The sequence below is a fragment of the Ranitomeya variabilis genome, chromosome 1 (genome assembly GCF_051348905.1).
Source record: "Ranitomeya variabilis isolate aRanVar5 chromosome 1, aRanVar5.hap1, whole genome shotgun sequence".
Lineage (NCBI taxonomy): Eukaryota > Metazoa > Chordata > Amphibia > Anura > Dendrobatidae > Ranitomeya > Ranitomeya variabilis.
Window position 1 is genome coordinate 252,750,973 of NC_135232.1, and position 22,592 is coordinate 252,773,564.

At 41.5% G+C, this 22,592-nt stretch overlaps 1 protein-coding gene across 2 annotated transcripts in view; it reads right to left on the bottom strand.

Annotated features, from left to right (window-relative positions):
• The window catches only part of GALNT9 (polypeptide N-acetylgalactosaminyltransferase 9), a 657,891-nt gene extending 647,750 nt beyond the window's left edge, over positions 1 to 10,141 (bottom strand). For both annotated transcript variants that reach the window (XR_013223599.1, XM_077293342.1), the window contains exon 1: positions 9,085 to 10,141. Coding sequence is in view for 1 of the 2 variants with exons in the window: in XM_077293342.1 (XP_077149457.1) it covers positions 9,085 to 9,325 (241 nt within the window). In the remaining variant the exon portion in view is untranslated. The remainder of the gene's footprint in view (positions 1 to 9,084) is intronic.
• Between the last annotated feature and the right edge of the window lie 12,451 nt (positions 10,142 to 22,592).

Sequence of the window (22,592 nt, forward strand, 5' to 3'; positions counted from 1 at the left end):
GAGGGGACCGTAGAAAGGCAACAACCCAGCAGCAAGGCCACTACCTCAGCCTTTGTGCAAGGAGGAACAGGATGAGCACTGCTAGAGCCCTGCAAAATGACCTCCAGCAGGCCACAAATGTGCACGTGTCTGTAAAAACGGTTAGAAACTGACTCCATGAGGATGGTCTGAGTGCCCAACATCCACAGATGGGTGTTGTGCTCACAGCCCAACACAGTGCTGGATGCTTGGCAGAGCGATCTGCTGCCTGCAACATCCTTCAGCATGACCGGTTTGGCAGTGGGTCAGTAACGGTGTGGGGTGGCATTTCTTTGGAGAGTCGCACAGCCCTCCATGTGCAAGCCTGAGGTACCCTGACTGCCAGTAGGTACCAGGATGAGATCCTCAGACCCATTGTGAGACTATATGCAGGTGCAGTGGGCCCTGGGTTCCTTCTGATGCATTACAATGCTAGGCCACATGTGGCTGAAGTGTGTCCGTAGTTCCTGCATGATGAAGGCATTGATGTTATGAACTGGCCTGCCCGTTCCCCAGCACTGAATCCAATCTAGCACATCTGGGACATCATGTCTCATTCCATTCACCAATGCCACATTGCACCACAGACTGTCCAGGAGTCATCTGATGCCTTCATCCAGGTCTGGGAGGAGATCCCTTAGGATGACATCCACCACCTCATCAGGACAATGCCAGGCATTGTAGGGAGGTCATAGAGGCCTTTTGAAGGCCACACACACTACTGAGCATCATTTCCTTGTCTTGAGGCATTTCCACTAAAGTTGGATCAGCCTGCAATTTTATTTTTCATTTTGATTTTAAGCATTATTCCAACTCCAGACCTCCATGGGATCTTAGTTGTGATTTACATTCATCATTTTTAGGTTTTATTGTTTTCAATGCATTCCACTATGCAATAAATAAAGATTTTATTCACTGATATCTATGATGTGGGATTTTAGTGTTCCCTTCATTTTTTTGAGCAGTGTATATTAAAATTACTTCAGTTAACAGGCATATAAATAGTGGTTGTGAAGGAAGTAATTACAGCAACATTTGAAGACAAGAAAAGTAAAGGGAGAGCAGTTAGAAGGTCTTGAATTCATTGTGCTCTATGGCTTTTATGGTTAAGGGGCTATTATGTCATACTCGGAAAGTACCGGTATTTTTCGGACTATAAGACGCACCAGACTATAAGGCGCACCCAGGTTTTACAGGTGGAAAATAGGGAAAAAAATATTTGAAGCAAAAAAATGTGGTAAAATATTTAATAACATACTATTATATGTGGTGTTATTATATATAATAGTATGTTATTATGTTGGAAGCTGCGGGACCAGTGTGGTGTCTGTGAAGTACTATATGAAGATGCTGGAGGGTGAGTATAAGAATGGGGGCACAGGGCTTATATTGAAAGCACCACTCCTGCACTGCAAAATAACACTGTAGTGCTGTTTAAAATCCCATGGGAGAACTATAACTCCCAGCATGTCCTGCAGATCCTATGACATGCTGGGAGTTATAGTTCACTAAAGGAGTGGCAGAGTGCGTTATTGTGTTTTGGAAAGACTAACCTCTTAATTGTGGCAGCCAGCCTGTAGTGAGGTAAAAGCATCCCATGACTGCACACACAGAGCCCTCCCTCTTGTTGCCTTTCCACAGCACAGGTAATGGAAGCCAGCAGATTCTAGTGTTGGAGTCTGAAAGACCAGTGATGATGTCAAGAAGAGGGAGGGCTCTGTTCTGCCATGTGATGGTCCAGCCCGCCCACTTCTGACATCATCACAGGTCCTCCTTGTGCACACTTCACAGCATTCAGCTCCAGCCCAGGAAGGTACGCAGCGATCTCCTCTCCCCTGGACCCTGCTGCTGCTGCCTCCTCCTCCCCCGGACACACAGATCTCCCCAGCTGCTGCAGGAATCAGCGCTGAGGAAACCATATGTGTCCCTGCTTAAGTGCAGTATTCATTTTCTGCTCCTGGCTCAAGGCTCAGCTGATAGGCAGGCGGGGAGTAGCTAATGAATATTCACTGCACTTAATCATCTGGACCACATGGTTTCCCCAGTGCTGATTCCCGGCAGAGGGGACATTTTTCTGCCTCCTAAAGTGGGATAACAGTGCGATCCCACTCGCTGCTGCCCCCCTCCCCACATGCTACATCCCTACCATAAGACGCACCCACACTTTCCTCCCAAATTTGGAGGAAAAAGTGTCTTATGGTCAGAAAAATACGGTAATTGAAAGTATCAATGCAGCCCAGCACTGTTGCTGTTATAGCAGTGGAAGTACTGTACCTTACTGTTGGGGTACAGTGATTTTCTTATCATTTGTGATTCAGATTAAGAACATTGTGATCCAGATACCTAGGTAATGTGATTCATATTTATAGTTATACTTATGGCTTAAAAAACTATGCCACATGTACAGTAGCATCTACATAAACATCTTAGACATCTATAGATATGTAAAGTCGGATAAAAGGTTAAATAAAAGCAAAGATGGTATGTATGTGTAGGTTTGGCACAGAAAATCTATCAGGAAAAGGGGCATGTTATGTCAGGGTATTACAAACCCACACTCCACATTTATCAATATGGAAGAAGTTGGGATGAAAGGTGCAAGCACACATCATAAATAAGATGAGAGGCTGGACTGACATGAAAAGGGTAAAAATGTTTTAAACTTTTGCCTTTCATGATTCACCTCTCACCATCCACTACTGTTTTGAATGTGAGACTACCATCATTTTATAGACAATCATCTTGGCTATCTAAGACCCAAATTTGACTTGCACTTACTCAGCATATGCTTAGTTATGCACATTCTTGTCAGGTCACTGTATTGTTACTGTTTTTTCTCCTAAAAATCAAAATTTTTATTTTTATTATTTTGTTACTTGTTTTGTAAATCCATCTTTGGCTTTCAACACTGACAGAATACTTCTGGCTATGCTCTCGCACACATTCAAACATATCTCAATGGAAATCTGATCCCAGGTCTCTTCTACACGTTTCCAAAGTTGCTGCATACTGGTCAACTCACTTGGGTATGCATACAGGTTTTTCCTCAAATCTACCCACAAGTACACAATCTCGACCAATGTTTCAGGTCATTGTCCTGCTGGACCACTATGTCATTCTTTTCATTCCCATAGTACTCGAGTGTGCAAAGTAAATTGACTTGTAGGATACTCATGTTTAGCTCAGCATTGAGACAATCCTGGTAAAGCAGCCAACTCCTTTGGCTGTGAAACAACCCCATATTATCAGGCTTCATCCACCCGAACTTGACAGTTCCTTCAGTTTGTTGATCTGTTAGCCCTTTTTCCCCTTGTTTCTTCCAGATCCATATGCCTAGTCTATTGACTTTTGTTTCATCGATCCAAATCACCCATATCCAATCTTATATTGTCCATTTTTCATAGTTTTTTGCAAACTTGAGTCTCTTCATCTTATGACTTTATTGAGGTCAATGCTTCTTCACCTTTTTTTGGGACACCATTCCAGGCCTGTGTAACATGTGTTGCATGGTGCTTGCATGGATGTCTGTGATCTCACTATTACGGAGCATATGAAACACCTCCACTGTGTGTTTGTCGGGCTAGAACTGATAGACTGTTATGATCCGTTGACCTTGGAGCCGCATGAGACGTTCTCTGGAGTAGGTGGTACCTGTACTGACCGCAAACCCTAAACTGACACCGCAACTAGAAGTAGCCGTGGGATGTACCTAACACGTCCTAGACACCTCGACACAGCCGGAGGACTAAATACCCCTATAGATGGAAATGGGAATTCTATCTTGCCTCAGAGCGGAACCCCACAGAATAGGCAGCCCCCCACAAATATTGACTGTGAGTATAAGAGGAAAGACACACGCAGGCAGAAAACAGGATTTAGCAAAAGAGGCACTTCTAGCTAAATAGAAAAGGATAGGACAGAATTCTAAGCGGTCAGTATTAAAACCCTAAAAATATCCACAGCAGATAATACAAATATTCTACATCTAACTAAAGACATAGAATGTATATCTGCATCTCCAGAGAATCCAGCATGACAGAAAAATCCAAACAAAGTCTAAGCTGGACAAAAACACAATGAATTGCACTGAATTGTAAAGCACACTGCATGTGTGCTGCAGAGACAAAAAATCAGACACTTATCTTAGCTGAATTGACAGCAGGACGTGAGGAGCCAGAGAGAGATGCAATCCCTCCAAGAACAATGGACAACTGGCAAGGACTAATGGATACTGCACACCTAAATACCTAGTAGAGCTGCAATCAGCAGAAACACCTTCCCTGGATTACAACCCAGAGACAACTGCACTACCACCAACAACCACCGGAGGGAGCCCAAGAACAGAATTCACAACATAGACCTTAGGATGATTCGACTTGTTGAATCCGATGTTTTGCTTGGATGTACACCTCTTGGCTTTTGAGTGGATGGACAGACTTCATTTCATAGTCTTCCCTCTGTCATGGCACTTACGTGATGCAGTTTGGCAATTTTCTTGGGCGAGAGACCGCTATTCATGAGCCGAATGATGCTGCTTCCTTTTTCTTGGGAAATCCTCTTGATGGCTGTTCCTTGATTCAAACAAGTGCCATTTTGCTTGGGAATCAACCTAATAACACATTTAGCTGTTAGGGAATGTGAGAACAGGTTGTATTTTGTAGTAAACAGGAAGAAAATGATTTTTTCACCACCAGGAGCAAAACAGTAACAATGCAGTGACATGACAAGAATCTGCATAACTAATCTAAGCTAAATAGTTGCAAGTCAAATTTGTGAATGAGATAGCCAAGAAGATTGTCTGCAAAATGATCTTAGTCTCATATTTGAAGTAGTAGTGGACGGTGAGATATGGAGCCTGAAAGTCAAAACATTGTTACCCTTTTGCTCATCAGTGTACATCAGGGAATGGGTCAGCAATCTGCAGCAGGCCAACAGTTCTAAAAGTGTTAAGCTGTCAGGGCATGCTGAAACGTAGTTTTACAACAGCTGTAATGTCATATCATGTTGATCTCTGTGTTTGGGATTTCAGATGGCTAGTTGTTAATGTTTTGTTCTGTGAACTTATGACTTAATTGATAACGCCATGATATAAGTTAAAAAACAAAAAACAAATTTAACTCTGCCATGATCTTTTGCTAAATTTTGTCTTCTATTGATGGGATGTAGCTCTGTTATTTAGCATGAGCAACCAAAATCCAATATAGCACATCAACTTTTTGACACATATCTCCATTTGAGCACCATCTACCATATTTGTCACTTAAGTAACCAAAAAACAGTTTTGAAAAGTCTAAATCTGCCTTTCTAGCTGACCAATACCTAGAGATTATATTCGGCTTTATCTGGTTATATGACCCTACAGCCATGCTGGCTATATTTATTATGCAGCATATGCTCGTGGAGAGGCTGATGAGCCATAGGCCAGAAAGTTTATGTTTTCTTACAAGAAGAAAAAACCCCTCTAGATAATTTCCATATTTATCTTGCTGAAATTATAAAGCTACAATGCTAATACATAGATGTCTCCACTAAATACTGTATCTGACAAAATTTATGTACATCTGGCCATAAAAGTAATCCTATCCTATTAAATTATTGTCCTGTTGGCAAGCCAAATGTTTTATATATTTGGAGATCCTATCATGCATGTACACAATTATCACACAGCATGTTACAGGCCTCATAAAAATAGGAATTTATTTTCTCAGAAATTCAACATTGGTATTCTGTGCAATGGATTCTGTTTCATATTTGTATAGTACATTATACTGATTACACGTGTATTGCTAAAAATTGAATCTTGAACAAAACTGCTCTTTTTTTAGAGGTGTCATCACATAAATTTCCATTACATCTAGCTACTGATGACAAAGCAATTATTTACTGTAAATCAGTACAATAGGGAAATCTAAAAAGCTTCCAATAGAACACAGAAGCCAAATATCCAAAATTATGGTAGACTTTATGTTAAATCAGTAAAATATTTATGGACTTAAAACAATTGCTTTAAATATAGGTTGTTTTTTTTTTGTTTTATTTGTTATGCATCTAACTTGGAAGCAATTAAAAACTTGTAAGAATATTTCTTTATGGATTTGACAGATAGGTCAAACCTGCAGAAACTATTCTGCTCATAGTGATACAACATTTGCATAAAATAACCTTTTTAAAAATATGAAAGACATATTTTTTTAACTTTTAAAGGCAGTTTTGTTTCCATAATTTTATTTTAGCAATATTATTATAAACCATCGTAACAATTTGGTATGGTTGTAGAGCAGAATGCAATTTTATAGCTATAAAAAAAAGGTCTAATCTTAAAATATAGTCAGTTCATTCCACAGTTTGCATAGTATATTTTATTTTATCTAAGAATTGAGGGGTAAAACAGCCCATGTTGCACCTCTTGGTTCACATGTTTTACTGGATTACACTTCTTTTACTTACTGTAGGTCTTAGTTGCTGAAGTTCATCACGTGACACTGTCTAAACTTTACAAGCTTTTTAAGCCATATGGTACTTTATGCCTTTGGAAAATTCAACTAAAGCAGAAGATATCTATTTCAGAGACAAGAGTTTCGACTGATCACAGCTTATTAAAGTTGAAGGAAAACAGTATACAGTAACTGTGCCAAGTGAACAAGTCCTACTCTACAGCCACTTTTAGAACGTACTAAAATCTATCTGTAAAGCACAGTATGCATGCTATGCAATCCCACTGGCAACTTCTATTGAGAAACCTTAATAAAGCCATCATAAGATCCGTAACAAATTCTTGCTTTGTGGAGTACTACTAAAATAACCCTAGATTTGTAGACTTTGATTTGCATGCAAGGAGACGTTTCCTCCCTCACTAACTTATTCTTTACAGATTTACAAACTACATAATAATATGTGAAACAAACTACAAAACTCGAAATGATTTATGGAATGTTAAAACATAATACTTTTACAGTGATGTGTTTTGATAGATAGTTGCTAGTGATGAGCGAATATACTCGTTACTCAAGATTTCCTGAGTACGCTCGGGTGTCCTCCAAGTATTTTTTAGTGCTCGGAGATTTAGTTTTTCTTGCCGCTGCTGAATGATTTACAGCTGTTAGCCAGCATAAGTACATGTGGGGATTCCCTAGCAACCAGGCAACCCCCACATGTACTTATGCTGGCTAACAGATGTAAATCAGTCAGCTGCGGCGAGAAAAACTAAAACTTCGAGCACTAAAAAATACTCGGAAATCACCCAAGCATGCTTGAGAAATCTCGAGTAACGAGTATATTCGCTCATCACTAATAGTTGCTAAATGATTATATTATGCTTAAAACAGTTTCCTTCTTTTATTCTTTTGAATATTTTTTTTGCCTTGATAGAGGTAGGGTACAGGTCCCAAGATCTTGAGCCCCACCAAATTACTAAAAAAGGCTCAAAAGTGAACTGCTCAGGAGGCTGAAGATCTGAGCTTTTGAATGACCGTGTGCACAGAGCAGTGTGCAGGTTGATAGACTTTTTATTGAGCATGTGCCCACTTTGTGTGTACTGTCATTCCGGAGCTCAGCACTTCTGCCTGCTGAGCAGTGTGCATCCAAGCAATTTTTTGAGTGATCATTGGTGGTCTCGGGACCTGGATCCAATTGATTTGCAGGACACATAAGAAAGGGAAAATATTAAAGAAAAAGTACTCTTTAAGATGCGTTTTTTATGCAGTAAACGTTTTAGCTTCTAATGTTTTAACTGTATATTATGAAGAAGTATATCAGAAACTAACTAAAGTAACATACATACATATACATGTTTATATATACAGTATATATACACATATATATATATATATATATATATATATATATATATATATATATATATATATAAATATATGTATTTATAGGCTTGAATAAACTGGCAGTTAATGAAATTCTATATTCTATATTCAATATCTAAATCTTCTACCCATTGCTAAACAATGTGTCCCTCAATACTTGTGCATACATGGCAATACTACATAATACAGCAAGTCAATAAATCAATGGTTTGTGAATCAAACATTCCTCTCACTCCTAAGAGCAGTATAACTCAGGTAGATGGTCTTGTCATCATTAACCTCTTTGGTATCTGAAGGACATTTTTCCATTCCAAACCTTAAGAAAAAGATTATTTAAAAGCAGAGTTTGTCTTCTTTTGTGTCTTTGGTGAGCTAGGAAAGATACCTTGCAATAGATATCTTTGTTTCAATTGTATTTGATTTACAGAATCAAGACCGGTAGGTTTATTATGTAGACATTTAAAAAAATAGAAAGATACAACACTGTTTAACAGTTGATTGAAAGTCTATATCTATGAACCACTAAGTACCAGGATTCCTCAGGACCTTTTTCCACTATGACCTTTTGATTTTAAATCCTTTTACACTAAATGAATGTTATTGCTCACTGCACTCACCAACATTTAGCAGCGCTATTAAGTAATTGTCTATCCATCATCAAAGGGAGTGTTTCTGCTTAAATGATCTACTACTTTAAATTCTTATTTCAAATAGCAATAGCCTTTCTATTAATTACATGCAATCAAACATCCAAAAACCATTCCATGTAAGAGTGCAGGCATTTGTCCAAGGTCAATGGACATGCCTACACAGGGAAACAAATGCAATCAATTTTCTGCGATGGAAGCATGGAAGTATGGCTGGTTTAACCTTTGTATAAAATGTATCAAACACACACACGAACACCCAAATCTTAGCAGTACAATATTGACACATTGTATTTTGCAGATTAATGTATTTAGATCACACTTTCAATGAATAAACTGCATTTTTATATCCAAAGTGAAATCTGTATCTTTTATGAATCCCACACAGCATTAATAATGTGTTTTTCAAATGTATTTTAGTGTATACATCTATTTGATGTTAATAATACATTTACTTTTATATCCAGGGATATCAAATATGAAGCTCTGAAATAAAGACATCCAACTAAATGACATAGAGAGGCCCAGAAAGTACAACAAATAAACACTAAGAAATCCGGCTTTAAGATTGACAATTCAATGAAATACAGAGATCATCTTACCATTTAGTTGGTTATAAACTACTTCTTCTAGGTGATCCAGTCTTTGCAGTATAGACTCTCTGTCAACCAAAGCTCCCACTTTGGTGTTTCTGCTCCTTACTCTGCGGTCAGAACTTCTCACAATCTGCACAAGCTCCTGGGATCTGTCCTGGATCCTGCAGTAAACTGAAAACAGGATGATCCCCACAAAAACTAAAATATTCACAGTCAGCAAAGTTTTGATTTTTCGTGCCACCGCCATGAAATCTGTGGAGATCCAGCATCAGGGCATCCCAAGTGAAGTCTCTCATTTACACTGAGCCCCAACAGAGCCGTCCAGAATGGAAGAAACCAAGTGGCACATCATGTAGTACAAGACAAAGCATCTGATACATTTGAAGATGATCCTTTAGCTCCACAGCAATGTACAGCTGCAACCCAACAGCCTGTTGTGGACAGGGCATCTAAAGCAGAAGAAATTCATTGGGAATTAGCTACAAATGAATATATGTGACTAGAGAGTTCCATTGACTAACATCAGACTCTAGTTGCGCCCTGACTAGTTCAATATACTCTCTGAAAGGTTCAGGAGCTGTTCTTTCAGCACCACATCCCTCTGGTTTCTATCTGGCCAGTGTTTGGGTATGGAGCTGTTGTCTCAGCACTATGTCCCTCCTCTATGTCTCCACTGCTCTGTGTGTTCTCATCTATGGAGCTGTTCTTTCAGCACCACGTCCCTCCTTTAGCTCTCCGATGCTCAGTGCTGTTCTGGAACAGGGAGCTGTCTATTTCAGCACCACCTCCCATCACTGGTTTTCTCCCTGATATGGAAGCAGCTCGTAAGCAGACTGCAGCCTCTAAATGCTATGTGCAAGGAAGAACATTTCTTAATGCCAGGATTTACATTTATTGGTGACGATAGACAGCATATAATTGGTAAAGGGTTTTGTAGAAAATACAGTAAACAAATCTTATGCCTACGTGTGTAATCCTGCAGTTGTATGCAGGAGAATCTGTGTATTTTTGTATGTTATTGTATTTGTGTGTGTGGCTGTGTGTCTTTGTTCCAACACAGAGCGCCTGTGCAACGTGACGTAGTAATACTCATCAGCATTCAGAGAATACTGCTAACATTAACCCTTCTTCTCATGCCTGTGCTTTTCTCATCATTGCATTTTTTGTGTGAGTAAAAGTAGATCACAGCAGTGTACATTACACACACACGTATGCACACCGACGCACATGCACACAAACGTGCAAACACCCTTAGCAAATATCTTAATGTAGATTTCTTATTGAAAACAATAAGAAAATAATTTGAGACAGGTTCTCACGTGGGTTTTTGTCACAGAATATGCAACAAAATATGGATTTCAGGTTGTTGTGTAGAATAATCTAATTTTGTCTTATGCAAACAAACATTTACATGCAAAGTCATCCCGTTCATATTTCATACCCCATTTATGTCATTTGGGATTAAAAACAACTGCCCTTTATGGCAAAGCCTGCTTGCTTTTGTGCATTGATGGGCTGATAAGATATTTGTATAAAGGAGCAGGTGTATTGGACTATGGTGTGCAAATGTATTGCATTTTTAATGACTGTTAAGATGCATTGAAGATCAATTAACTAGGTCTAATATTTTTTTGGCAACTGGCAGAAAGTAATTAGTAAATTTATTCTTCTATTATTCTATTGTATTTTATTGACTGGCAAATCAACAAATTAACCAACAACATCATTCACTCATCTCTGCTATTTAATAAAGTCAAGACTTTTTAGCCATTGATGTCTCCCCATCATCAATAGTATTAAGGAGACAATATTCATATGCACTAATTATTATTAAAAAATATATAATTTGCATTTTGAATTAACTTGTTGATGCCTCTTTTGATATATCTTCCATGCAAACTTGGAAACAACAATTTTATAATTCTGCATTTCTGAAATATAATACATACCAGATGCTTATTTGTTTTAATACACATTTTGCAACATTTCTGTCATATTTAATGTGATAGGAGTGCCTTTAATCCATATACTATTTTTCTAATTATAAATGTGTTTCTTATCCCTAAGATATGATAATATAAATGTTTATGTTCATATAGATAATACTTAACCAACATTAATCTACTTAAAATACCTCTAGATATGATGAAAGTTAAAAATGTGAGCTTTAATTATTATTTTTCTTCTATTCCATTTTCCTGGTTGAATATGATTGACATACAGAAAAGTACAAATGAGAAAGACCTCCTTGCTTATTTAACCTCTTAACACACCTTGATGGATATATATATATATATATATATATATATATATATATATATATATACTAGATTGTGGCCCGATTCTAACGCATCGGGTATTCTAGAATATGCATGTCCCCGTAGTATATGGACAATGATGATTCCAGAATTCGCGGCAGACTGTGCCCGTCGCTGATTGGTCGAGGCAACCTTTATGACATCATCGTCGCCATGCTGTGCCCGTCGCTGATTGGTCGAGGCCTGGTGGCCTCGACCAATCAGAGATGCGGGATTTCCAGGACAGACAGACAGACAGAAAAACCCTTAGACAATTATATATATACTAGACTGTGGCCCGATTCTAACGCATCGGGTATTCTAGAATATGCATGTCCCCGTAGTGTGTGGACAATGATGATTTCAGAATTTGCAGCAGACTGTGCCCGTCGCTGATTGGTCGAGGCAACCTTTATGACATCATCGTCGCCATGGCAACCAATATGACATCTACGTCGATACTGTGCCCGTCGCCCGTCGAATCAGAGATGCGGGATTTCCATTATGACATCATCGTTGCCATGCTGTGCCCGTCGCTGATTGGTCGAGGCCTGGCGGCCTCGACCAATCAGAGATGCGGGATTTCTACGTCGATACTGTGCCCGTCGCTGATTGGTCGAGGCCCAGGCGGCCTCGACCAATCAGTGAATGAATAAATGGGACAGACAGACAGACAGACGGAAAAACCCTTAGACAATTATATATATAGATATAGATATGTCATGCGGAATGTCAGGGAGTGTAATAGCAGTGATTGGAGCTACCAGACATCACTGCTAACCTATTAAAAACAATTGTCAATCACTGACCGTCGCAGTTAAGCACCGCAATCTGGCCTCACTGTTCATTTGGGTACCCATTGGCCACCCCTGCAATTGAAGTTCATCGTCCCGGCTCATACTGAAGTGCTGGTGCGAGCTGAGGCTTGCAGCCCGCAGCTGTCAGTTTTGCTTGCACTGGTTATCATAAATAGAAGACACCCCACATCATATCTTTTTAAAAAAATGTATTTATTTATTTATAAAGCAAGTGCCAGCTGATGAATACTCCCATCATGAATGCCTGCTCTCACTGTTTTCAGTAACAACAGGTGTAAGCTGTGGGAGTAGTACTCTCTTATAAGCTGATGCGTGTTACCGGAGGTAAACTTTTTACCGCCGGTCACAGCTGCTTGCTCACGCTTTCATCTGACTAATAATAATTACTCAGATGGCAATCTGAGTAATTATTAATAATAATAATCTTACCACCGAAACAGATAATAATAATCTTAATAACAATCTTACTACCTGTGTTTGCTGCACTGTCAAGCAGATGTTCAGACCCCCATTCATCTGAATGGGGTCTGGATTCGGATTTGAGTACCATTCTGGTACCTGAACTCAACTTTTTTTTAGATGCTTGGCCTAACCTGAAGGACCCGAACATCCAGGGATTCGCCTATCACTAATTATAAGTTATTTATTTTTCTGTCTCTGTAAAAACAGGAAGCGCATTCAGCTGAAAATTATACACAAACAATATAAGTGACACTAAACACTAAATAAATTAAATATATCAGCATTTAAAATTCCCATTATATTTTTCTGGTTTAAGACTCATAGGTGTGTCGTAAACATACCAAACTATTCTCCATTTATCCTCTCTGCAAGGTGCCACCAGTTTGGTGTATGTGACACATACATGGTCAGTCCCAGTTAGAATTTACAATATCCATCTGCACAGCCAATAAAAAGATCCAAACAAATGGCAGAATGGATTTGGTTGTCAAATAGGAATCTTAATGCCATATTTTACTTTTCAAGAGTGTGCAACAAATATTAGAAAATAATAATGACCTGTGCGAGTGCCCTAGACAAAACTACCACATTTTGCCACTTAGAAAGTAATAATGTCACCTATGTGTGCCCCTTTAGCAGTCATAATACCCTTAGTGCTCCTACAACAATAATGATTCTTAAAGGGAACCTGTCATCAGAAAAAATGGTATTAACCTGCTATGATGGCTACACAGCTCCCCTCTATACATTATGATGTCATCACAGAATCCTATTCACAGCATGATGTCCCCACAGCTCACCTATACATAGAATGATGTCCCCACAGTTCCCTTATAGACATTATGCTGTACCTTTAGTAGCCCCACACTTTAAAATGGCCCCTTAATAACTTAATAAGCTCTACAATGTATGATAGGCCCCTTAGTAGACCCCACACTGTATCATGACTGCCTTAATATCCACCACTCTGCATGAGGTCCCCATTAGATGCCTCCACGCTGTATGAGGTCATGCTTAGAAGCCCCTAATGGAGCCCACAGCTCCCCTCTATACAGCATGATGTCCCCACAGATCCCTACACATGGTATGATGCCCAACAGATCGCCTATATATATCATGATGTCCCTATTGCTTCCTTATACACAGTCAGTTGTCCCCCTTAGCAGCCCCATGCTGTATGATGGCCCCCTTGGTAAATTACACACTGTATGATGGCCTCTTAGTAGACCTCAGACTGTTTCATGGCTCCCGCTATGTATGAAGGCCACTTTAATATGACCACACACTGTGTGATGACCCTTACACAACATTATAGTAAAATAAAAAATAATCATATAAGATACTCAACCCCAGTGAGTCCACTGACAGACAGTGGTAAGGTGTGGTTGGACTAACACAGAGATATCAGGCCACAGGCCAGGGCAAGCACAGGACATCAGGTCCTGGCACGATGAAGTCATCAAGTCTGTCTACTGGGACCTTAATTTTCATCCTAAATTGAATCCATTTAATACCATATTCTACACTATTTTCTAGTACCTGCTTTGTCACTTGTGGTGGCAGGGGTGCTGGTCTCTGCAAGCAGAGTATTTGTCCAACAATGTGCACTGACAGTACGCTCTGTTACCAGCTCCTTACTACTGATCTGAGCCAGCTAGATAGTGCCAGAACACAGGCAGGGATGCTTACCTGTTCAAGGCCTCCAACAATTGCACTATCCAGGGTGCACCAGGCCCAAATGAAGATAGCAAAAAACACAGGTGCAAATAATACCGATACAAGGACCCTTGACGTGGGTTGGCAGCTTCAATATTGTGGCCATAATATCAACCAATACCTTGCATACATTGTTATGTTTTTGGTGCACTGTACATTTTTCCAGGGTGCGCCTGGGCCCTAGATGGCTCTGTACACTGTGGCCTCTGTTCACACAGGATGCATCATGGTTAGCCCGCTATATATATGGCGTCATTAATAGGCTTTTCACCATATACTTTGCATTCCTGTGTGAACATGCCACATACAGACTATTTTTTTGCACGGGTGCTCCAAGCAGCCAATTCCTGATTGTAGGTTGGCTGCATCGGTATTATTTGCACCTGTGTTTTTTGCTATCTTCATTTGGGCCTGGTGCACCCTGGGTAGTGCAATTGTTGGAGGCCTTGAACAGGTAAGCATCCCTGCCTGTGTTCTGGTGTTTTTTTGTTTAGTGTAGTGGAGGCTTTCCTCCAATGGTGTTTTTTTAGATTAGGACTGCCAAGATACAAGGACCCTTGACGTGGGTTGGCAGCTTCAATATTGTGGCCATAATATCAACCAATACCTTGCATACATTGTTATGTTTTTGGTGCACTGTACATTTTTCCAGGGTGCGCCTGGGCCCTAGATGGCTCTGTACACTGTGGCCTCTGTTCACACAGGATGCATCATGGTTAGCCCGCTATATATATGGCGTCATTAATAGGCTTTTCACCATATACTTTGCATTCCTGTGTGAACATGCCACATACAGACTATTTTTTTGCACGGGTGCTCCAAGCAGCCAATTCCTGATTGTAGGTTGGCTGCATCGGTATTATTTGCAGCTGTGTTTTTTGCTATCTTCATTTTGGCCTGGTGCACCCTGGGTAGTGCAATTGTTGGAGGCCTTGAACAGGTAAGCATCCCTGCCTGTGTTCTGGTGTTTTTTTTGTTTAGTGTAGTGGAGGGTTTCCTCCAATGGTGTTTTTTCCAGCTAGATAGTGCACTGTCTTTGTGCACATTGCACAGTAACAGAGCAGGTGCTAGTGTAGGGGGGTGGGCTATGCATGATGTACCTGCCATCCCGGTACCATTATGTTATGATCATATCCACTTGTGTACAAGATATTGTATAAGCAATAGTTAATGTTGTTCTTTGATATGTCACTTAATATTGCTGATGATTAGTACTGCTACACAAACATGTGTATTACCACTATTCCTCATTGGTACTGCTACACAAATCAGTGTATTACCACTTTTCGTAAACTGTATATATGGTGTAATTGATTTACTGTTGTATTCACTATAATATGGAAAGTGTAGATGCTATTTTGGCCACTAGATGAGGGGCACTATATTATGTATGGTATAATTAATAACATAGTGTAAGTAAATGGTTAACTGTAGGAGGGGCTGCTGTGTGGTAAGCTAAGAATGTTTCACTTAGAGAGTCTGAAGGGTCTAGGCGCCCAAAGCATCACACAGGCTCTAGGCCCAGGACACCACAGCAGTCACATAACATTTTAGGTGGAGATCACTGCCATTCAGAGTCCTATAGGGACAGAAGAACAGTGTACAGCAGCAGAATTATAGCAGCTTGGAGTGGAGGAAAGGAAGCGGTCCGGGAAATTACAGGGTGCAGGTGGTTCAAGATGTGGCAGATCATTGCATGGGCAGAATCTCTTAGATCTGGAGCAAAACAGATGAGTGGAACTCCAGAAATAGTGAGTCTGGAAAAGCAGAACGCTGCAGTACCTCCGTAATGTACTGAAGGACGTGGGACTGAGAACAGGGAAGATACAGGATATGTACTGTATGGAGCCTGATGTTTATGTTGATTCTGACAAGAATGTGCTGCAAAGTGTATTGAGTAAATTTCTTTGTTTTGCATTTGAACCGGACTGTAACTCAATTCTTGTAAAGTCGATTACAGAAAATCCCCAGCACCGCAGAAGAGTCTCTGATGGTGTGGTGAGAGAAGACACAGGTATGCTGACGGAAGAATGTTATTTTTCTGTGAGGGGAGGCCAGGACACAAAGGCCCTGGTGTCCTCAGCCATGACTACAGTCCTGGCCAAACCTGATATTTAGCGTAGTCGGCAGGATGCGACTACCTCACAATGCGGAGGAACCACAAAGAAAGAATGATGATGATGATTTGAGTGCCACTGTTGTGACCAAAGAGAACAGTGATGAAGATTTTGAGGATGCTTTTGAAATGCCTGAAGTGACTAACAAATTGGACTTGACTTATACCGTGAAAGAAACTGACAATGTTGTGGTGGCCAAGATGGTGGCCATGAAGATGTCAGGAAATGGCGTTGAAGAAGACAACAACAGAACCTCCTCCTTTGTGGGCGTAACAGTACAGTATTGGTGCTAAAATCCACCTGTTGATATTCCCCAGTCCGCCCCTGGTGGGTGTGAATGAAGAAAAGAAGACCTTTCCCTCCTCTACAGAATTCCAGCAAATGTGAGGAGCTGTCAGAGAAGTCCTCAGCTGGAAATGGGTGGGGCCTAGAAGGAAAACCTGGGAGCAGCTGTGAGGCACCATTGTGTGATCCTAGACCGGCAGTGATGGAGCACTCCTGCCCCCAGTAGCTGCTGAGGCACAGGACGCATGGAGTGGAGGTGGCGGCAGGAAGATGCCAGAACTTGGCCAGGCAGACCATGGGAAGAAATTGCGGAGGACTCCACTTACCCACTCCTAGATTTGCCTAAGGCGCAGAGTCAGCAGCCGGCGGAGACATCTTCTCCGAGAGACTGGAACACTATGCGGAACCAGCATCCTGACGTCAGAGGGAGGAATCCTGCCATATGGAACCCATGTTGTTGACTCAGCGGGAATCGGAACTGGCATCCACCCTGGAAGAACAGCTGTCGGAAGCCGAGGACAGGTCTGAGCTTTATTTACCTGCTGCCTGCGCAGGCGCATCCGCAGAAGGATCCAGTGGTCCCGGGACGGGTACAGCCATCAATCCAGCTCCTGAATCCTTGAGTGCTCCTCAGCCCCTGACTCCTGAGGGATAGTCTCACTCACGGGTCCCTGTTGCAGAGGCAGTCGTCCGACCACACATCACAGAAGGGAGATCAGTGCCACCTCCCTGTCCAGCAGAGGCCCAACCCGTTTCCATTGCTGTCATGTCCCTGGGTGCCTCCTATTTTCCTCCATCAGTGGAGGGCCCTTTTTGCACTCCCAGGCAGGCTGCCTGGGTGGAAGATGTCATTAAGCAGAAGAAGCAGTGGGAGAAGGAGGTCTGGGCCGAGCTGTGACAACCTGGAGGAGGCACTTTGGCTGGCTGACGTACCCGTGGCTGGATTGTATATACCAACATAGAAAAGGGGTACAGCTTTATTCAGGAAGAAGGGACTGATTCCAAGATATATGTAAATGCGGCGTCAGGCAAGTTTGGCAAACCACTGCAGGAAGGAGACCGGATGTCCTTCTAAGAGGACTGACCTCGAGGGTACTACATGGTCTCGGTTACCCTCTGCAGCGAGGATGACCTGGGACTTTTTCTGGGCCCGGAGCAAGCGTCAGCAGCACCTACCCCTTGGGCTACCATCCTTCCATGGCAGACCATGACTTCTGCGGCTGCATAGTCTTCCTCAGCTCAAAACCGGGCGTGGGATTCAGCCACTAATGCAACGGTTCGGGATGTGCGCCGCTGATTCTTTGAAACTTTGCTGCTGAAAAAAAAAATGACATATGACTTAAAGTAAATTCGACCCTTCCACGTCCCTGTGGGCATTGAAGCCTTGAAGTACCCCAAGAGGAGGGTATAATACGGCCGGACGGCCTAAGTGAATAATCAATACATTTTTTGTTTTTCTTTTGTGTGTTTTTGTTGCACCTGTTGTGCCCTTTCTGCTAAAAAGCAGGAATTTGCCCAAGGACTGAGCCCTAACTATTGTGCGACTGCAGCGACAGACTGTTTCCAGGATAGGCAGTGCACTTGGCATTCAAGGGCACTGCTCAGTTTAAAGGGAGGGGGACGCTTTCCCCTTAAAGACTGTTGACCTAATGCTTAGGTCTTCTCTTTTGTGAACTGTGCTCTTTTCAAAGGAAGGGGTAGCTCTACCTCAAAGGACGCTGGGCTTTTGAATAATGAGCTGTATATCGTACATATGTTTTACTGCATTTTGTGGACTCGGCCCATACGGAGCTGGTTTTATTGTCTTATTTTCATGTCACTCCCTGCATGGAGTATTATCTGTACAGAATTAAAGTTTTATAAAATGCTTGGTCGAGGGTGACCAAATTTAAGGAAGGAGGAATTTAGGGGATCAGCTATGCATGAAGTACCTGCCATCCCTGTACCATTATGTTATGGTCATGTCCACTTGTGTACAAGATATTGTATAAGCAATAGTTAATGTTGTTCTTTGATATGTCACTTAATATTGCTGGAGAATGGTACTGCTACGCAAACGTGTATTATCACTATTCCCCATTGGTACTGCTATACAAATCAGTGTATTACCACTTTGTAAACTGTATATATGGTGTCATTGATTTACTGATTTATAATTAGTAACATAGTGTAAGTAAATGGTTAACTGTAAGAGTGGCTGCTGTGTGGTAAGCTTGGAACATTTCCCTTAGAGAGTCAGAGGGCCTAGGCACCCGAAACGTCCACATGGGCTCTAGACCCTGGACACTGCAGCAGTCACGTAACATTTTAAGTGGAGAACACAGCCATTCAGAGTCCTATAGGGATAGAAGGACAGTGTACAGCAGCAGAGTTACAACTGCTTGGAGTGGAGGAAAGGAAGTGGTCCAGGAAAGTACAGGGCACAGATGGTTCAAGATGTGGCAGATCATTGCATGGGCAGAAGCTCTCAGATCCGGGGCGTTATTACCCCGTAATCTGAATGATTAATTAATCTGAATGAAGGATGTGGAACTGAGTACAGGGAAGATGCAGGATGTGTACTGTATGGAGCCTGATGTTTATGTTGATTCTGACAAGAATGTTCTGCAAATGTATTGAGTAAAGTTCTTTGTTTTGCATTTGAACCGGACTTTGACTCAATTCTTTTAAAGTTGATTACAGAAAGTCCCCAGCACCGCAGAGGAGTCCCTGACGGTGTGGTGAGAGAAGACACAGGTATACTGATGGAAGAATGTTATTTTTCTGTGAGGGGAGGCCAGGACACAAAGGCCCCAGTGTCCTCAGCCATGACTACAGTCCTGGCTGAACCTTACACAAGCCCAGCCCTGAAATAAAGGTCACTGATGCTTTGTTTCAGGGAGGGGAGAGGAGCTGCAACAGTGATGCTTCAATTCACTGATGATGCTTCATTGGAGTATCCCAGCATGCACTGTGATACTCTAAAGAAGCATAATCAAAAAGGAAGTCATAAAAAAGTAAAGCAGTTAGTTAGTGTAGTTAGGGAGGGATAGGGAATTTTTAGTTAAAAAGTATATTAGAAAATAATTCTGATTATGGCATTAAATAGATAGGCATTTAAGATGAAAATTAGTTTGAATTTTGCACCATCTCTTTCAGGGATGCAGTCGTTCTGAGTAGCTCTGCCTCCTGGTAGCTAACCTGCTGACATACACATCTGATATACAGTACATTCATACACTTTACATGTATACATATGCAAACATTTCATACAACTACAGAAGTGTGCAAAAGTTTTAAGCAAGTGTGGAGAAATGCTGCAAAGTAAGAATGCTGTTAAAAACTGAAATGTTAAAGGAAATCTGTTAACAGGTGTTTGACCTCATCCGAATGCAGCATAGCATAATGCAGGCAAAGAGACTCTGAATACAACCATGAATCTAACTATGCATCACAACGTTTACTGGAGGCAGTGGTCCTGGCAAACAGATTCATGAAGTAGAGATGAGAAAGCTAACCCTGCCCCCCCCAGGCTCTGTATGCACATAGTCTAGTGACAGTGAGCTGTTAATCACAGGAGTGGGCGGAGTCTGACTATCAGTCGCTTTTACATCATACCTGGTAATGGTAATCTCCTAGTGATAAAACTTTCACTGTAAAGGTACCGTCACACAGTGAAATTTTCATCGTTACGACGGCACGATCTGTGACGTTGCAGCGTCGCATGAGAATCGCTCCAGCATCGTATACTGCGGTCACACTTTGCAATGCACGGCGCTGGAGCGATAATTTCGTGACGTATTTGCGATGTAGAAGTCGTATGGGACCGTCGTACTGGTCATGTCACACAAGACAATTCAGAGACGATTCAGAGCACTTAATTGAATTATCTGTGCGTGACGTTCACTAGGGGCGTGTTGTGCTGCTACAGAGTGTGTGCTGATAGGCCATAGGTTATGTGCACACAATTGGTTGGAAAATTTGTCACCTGAGCACTATTGTTCCCAACACCTCCTCACAGTTTAAAAAATTTATTCTTCAGTTTGTACTTGCACAGTTGGTGGACCTGGACGTCGCATTTTGTGTTTCCCAGGCCATACCACACTTGGCACCGCAATTTTCCAGCGCGTTCCACGCTTGGCACCGCAGTTACCAGAACATTCCACACTTGCTATCACAGCTTCGAGGTATGAAAAGACCGCTTGGGCGTAGTGGATGGAGCGATGTAAGGTCGGCATGAGCGCCTCGTGCTCGACGCTGAAGCGATGCGGATGGTACGCTGTTGTGGGGGGTGGGCTAGAGCGTGGCGGATGGAACAATATGTTCTGCATGAGCGCCTCGTGCTCGACGCTGAAGCGATGCGGATGGTACGCTGTTGTGGGGGGGTGGGCAGCAGCGTGGAGGATGGAACAATGTATGGTCAGCATGAGCAGTTATGGTGGGCTACTGCGTGGCAGATGGAATGATGTATGGGGGATGGCGGGTGGACAGTGCATGCTGTTTTTGGAATAGCGTTTGTATGTCTGCGAATATTTTTGTTTTATATTTTTTTTTTACATTTTTTAGTTTTTGTCCCCCTATCGCTATTGCTGTTTTACAGTACGCTTTGTGAAATGCTTAACTTGTTATTTTATTGTTATTTTTCAGATGTCTAATCACGTGGAGTTCATCAGGAATTTCATTGAGCTGTACCAGTCTTTTCCCTGCCTCTGGAAGATTAAATCTCCAGAGTATTGCAACAGGGAAAAGAGGAAGCAGGGCTATTCAAAGCTCATCGAATTTTATAACCTCCATGCACCAGAGGAGCAAGCCAATGAAGCAGTCATCAAAAAGAAAATTCAGGCGCTGCGCACTGTGTGGAGGAAGGAGTTAAACAAGGTCCTGCACAGTTCCAAGTCCGGTGCCTCAACCGAAGATGTGTACGTACCAAAAATATGGTACTATGAGCATCTTCATTTTCTGAGGGACCAAGAGGAGCCACGGAACTCGATGTGTTTTAGCTCCTTGGCACCGGTGGAACAAAATACATCTGAGAACCTCGTCTGCCTGGACTCTCCAGGGCAACAAGTAAGTACCTGTTTGCACCATAGCTTCACCAATGTGTCCTATAATTAGATATAATTTATCAGCATTTTCTCTTTTATCCTTCAGATTATACCATCAATTTGAAGTTATAACATTTTCCTGTACAAATAAGTAACCCTGTCACAGTCAAGTTTAATATGGCGAACGTAATAAGTATTAAATGGCGACCTTCATAACCCATTACATCAAAACAAATTGAAAATAGTTTTGCTTCCAGCTGCAGATAAGTATTCTTGGTGACACTATTTTGACCCTAAAATGATAATCAGGTTCCCCTAGTAGTCAGAACAGTGGAGTGCAAAATAATACATAAATGGGAATGTTAAGAATTATATTACTAATATAATAATATATTACAACATTTTCACATGTATACGAATATATAGTTGGAATGCGGTTAGGGTGGTTTACCTTTTTCTTTTCTGGTTAATAACTTCGTTTTTTATTCTCCCCAGGAGGACAGAGCACAGGACAGTGCATTGGACAGCTCTACAAGTACAATTGTGGAGGCTGCACCTGCGCAGACTGAACTGAGGCAAAGAACAAGATCAAGGAAGCGTAAAGCCACCTCGGATGTCTCACATGAACTTGTAACCCTTGCCAAACAGGCATTAACGAACAATAGGAGCCCTGCGTTGCAGGGCTTTGGCCACTACGTTGTGGACAAACTGGCCAAAATGACTGAGAGACAAAGAACTCTAGCGGAGCGTGTAATTTTTGATGCTGTCAGCAAGGGGTCTGATGGCAGTTTATCT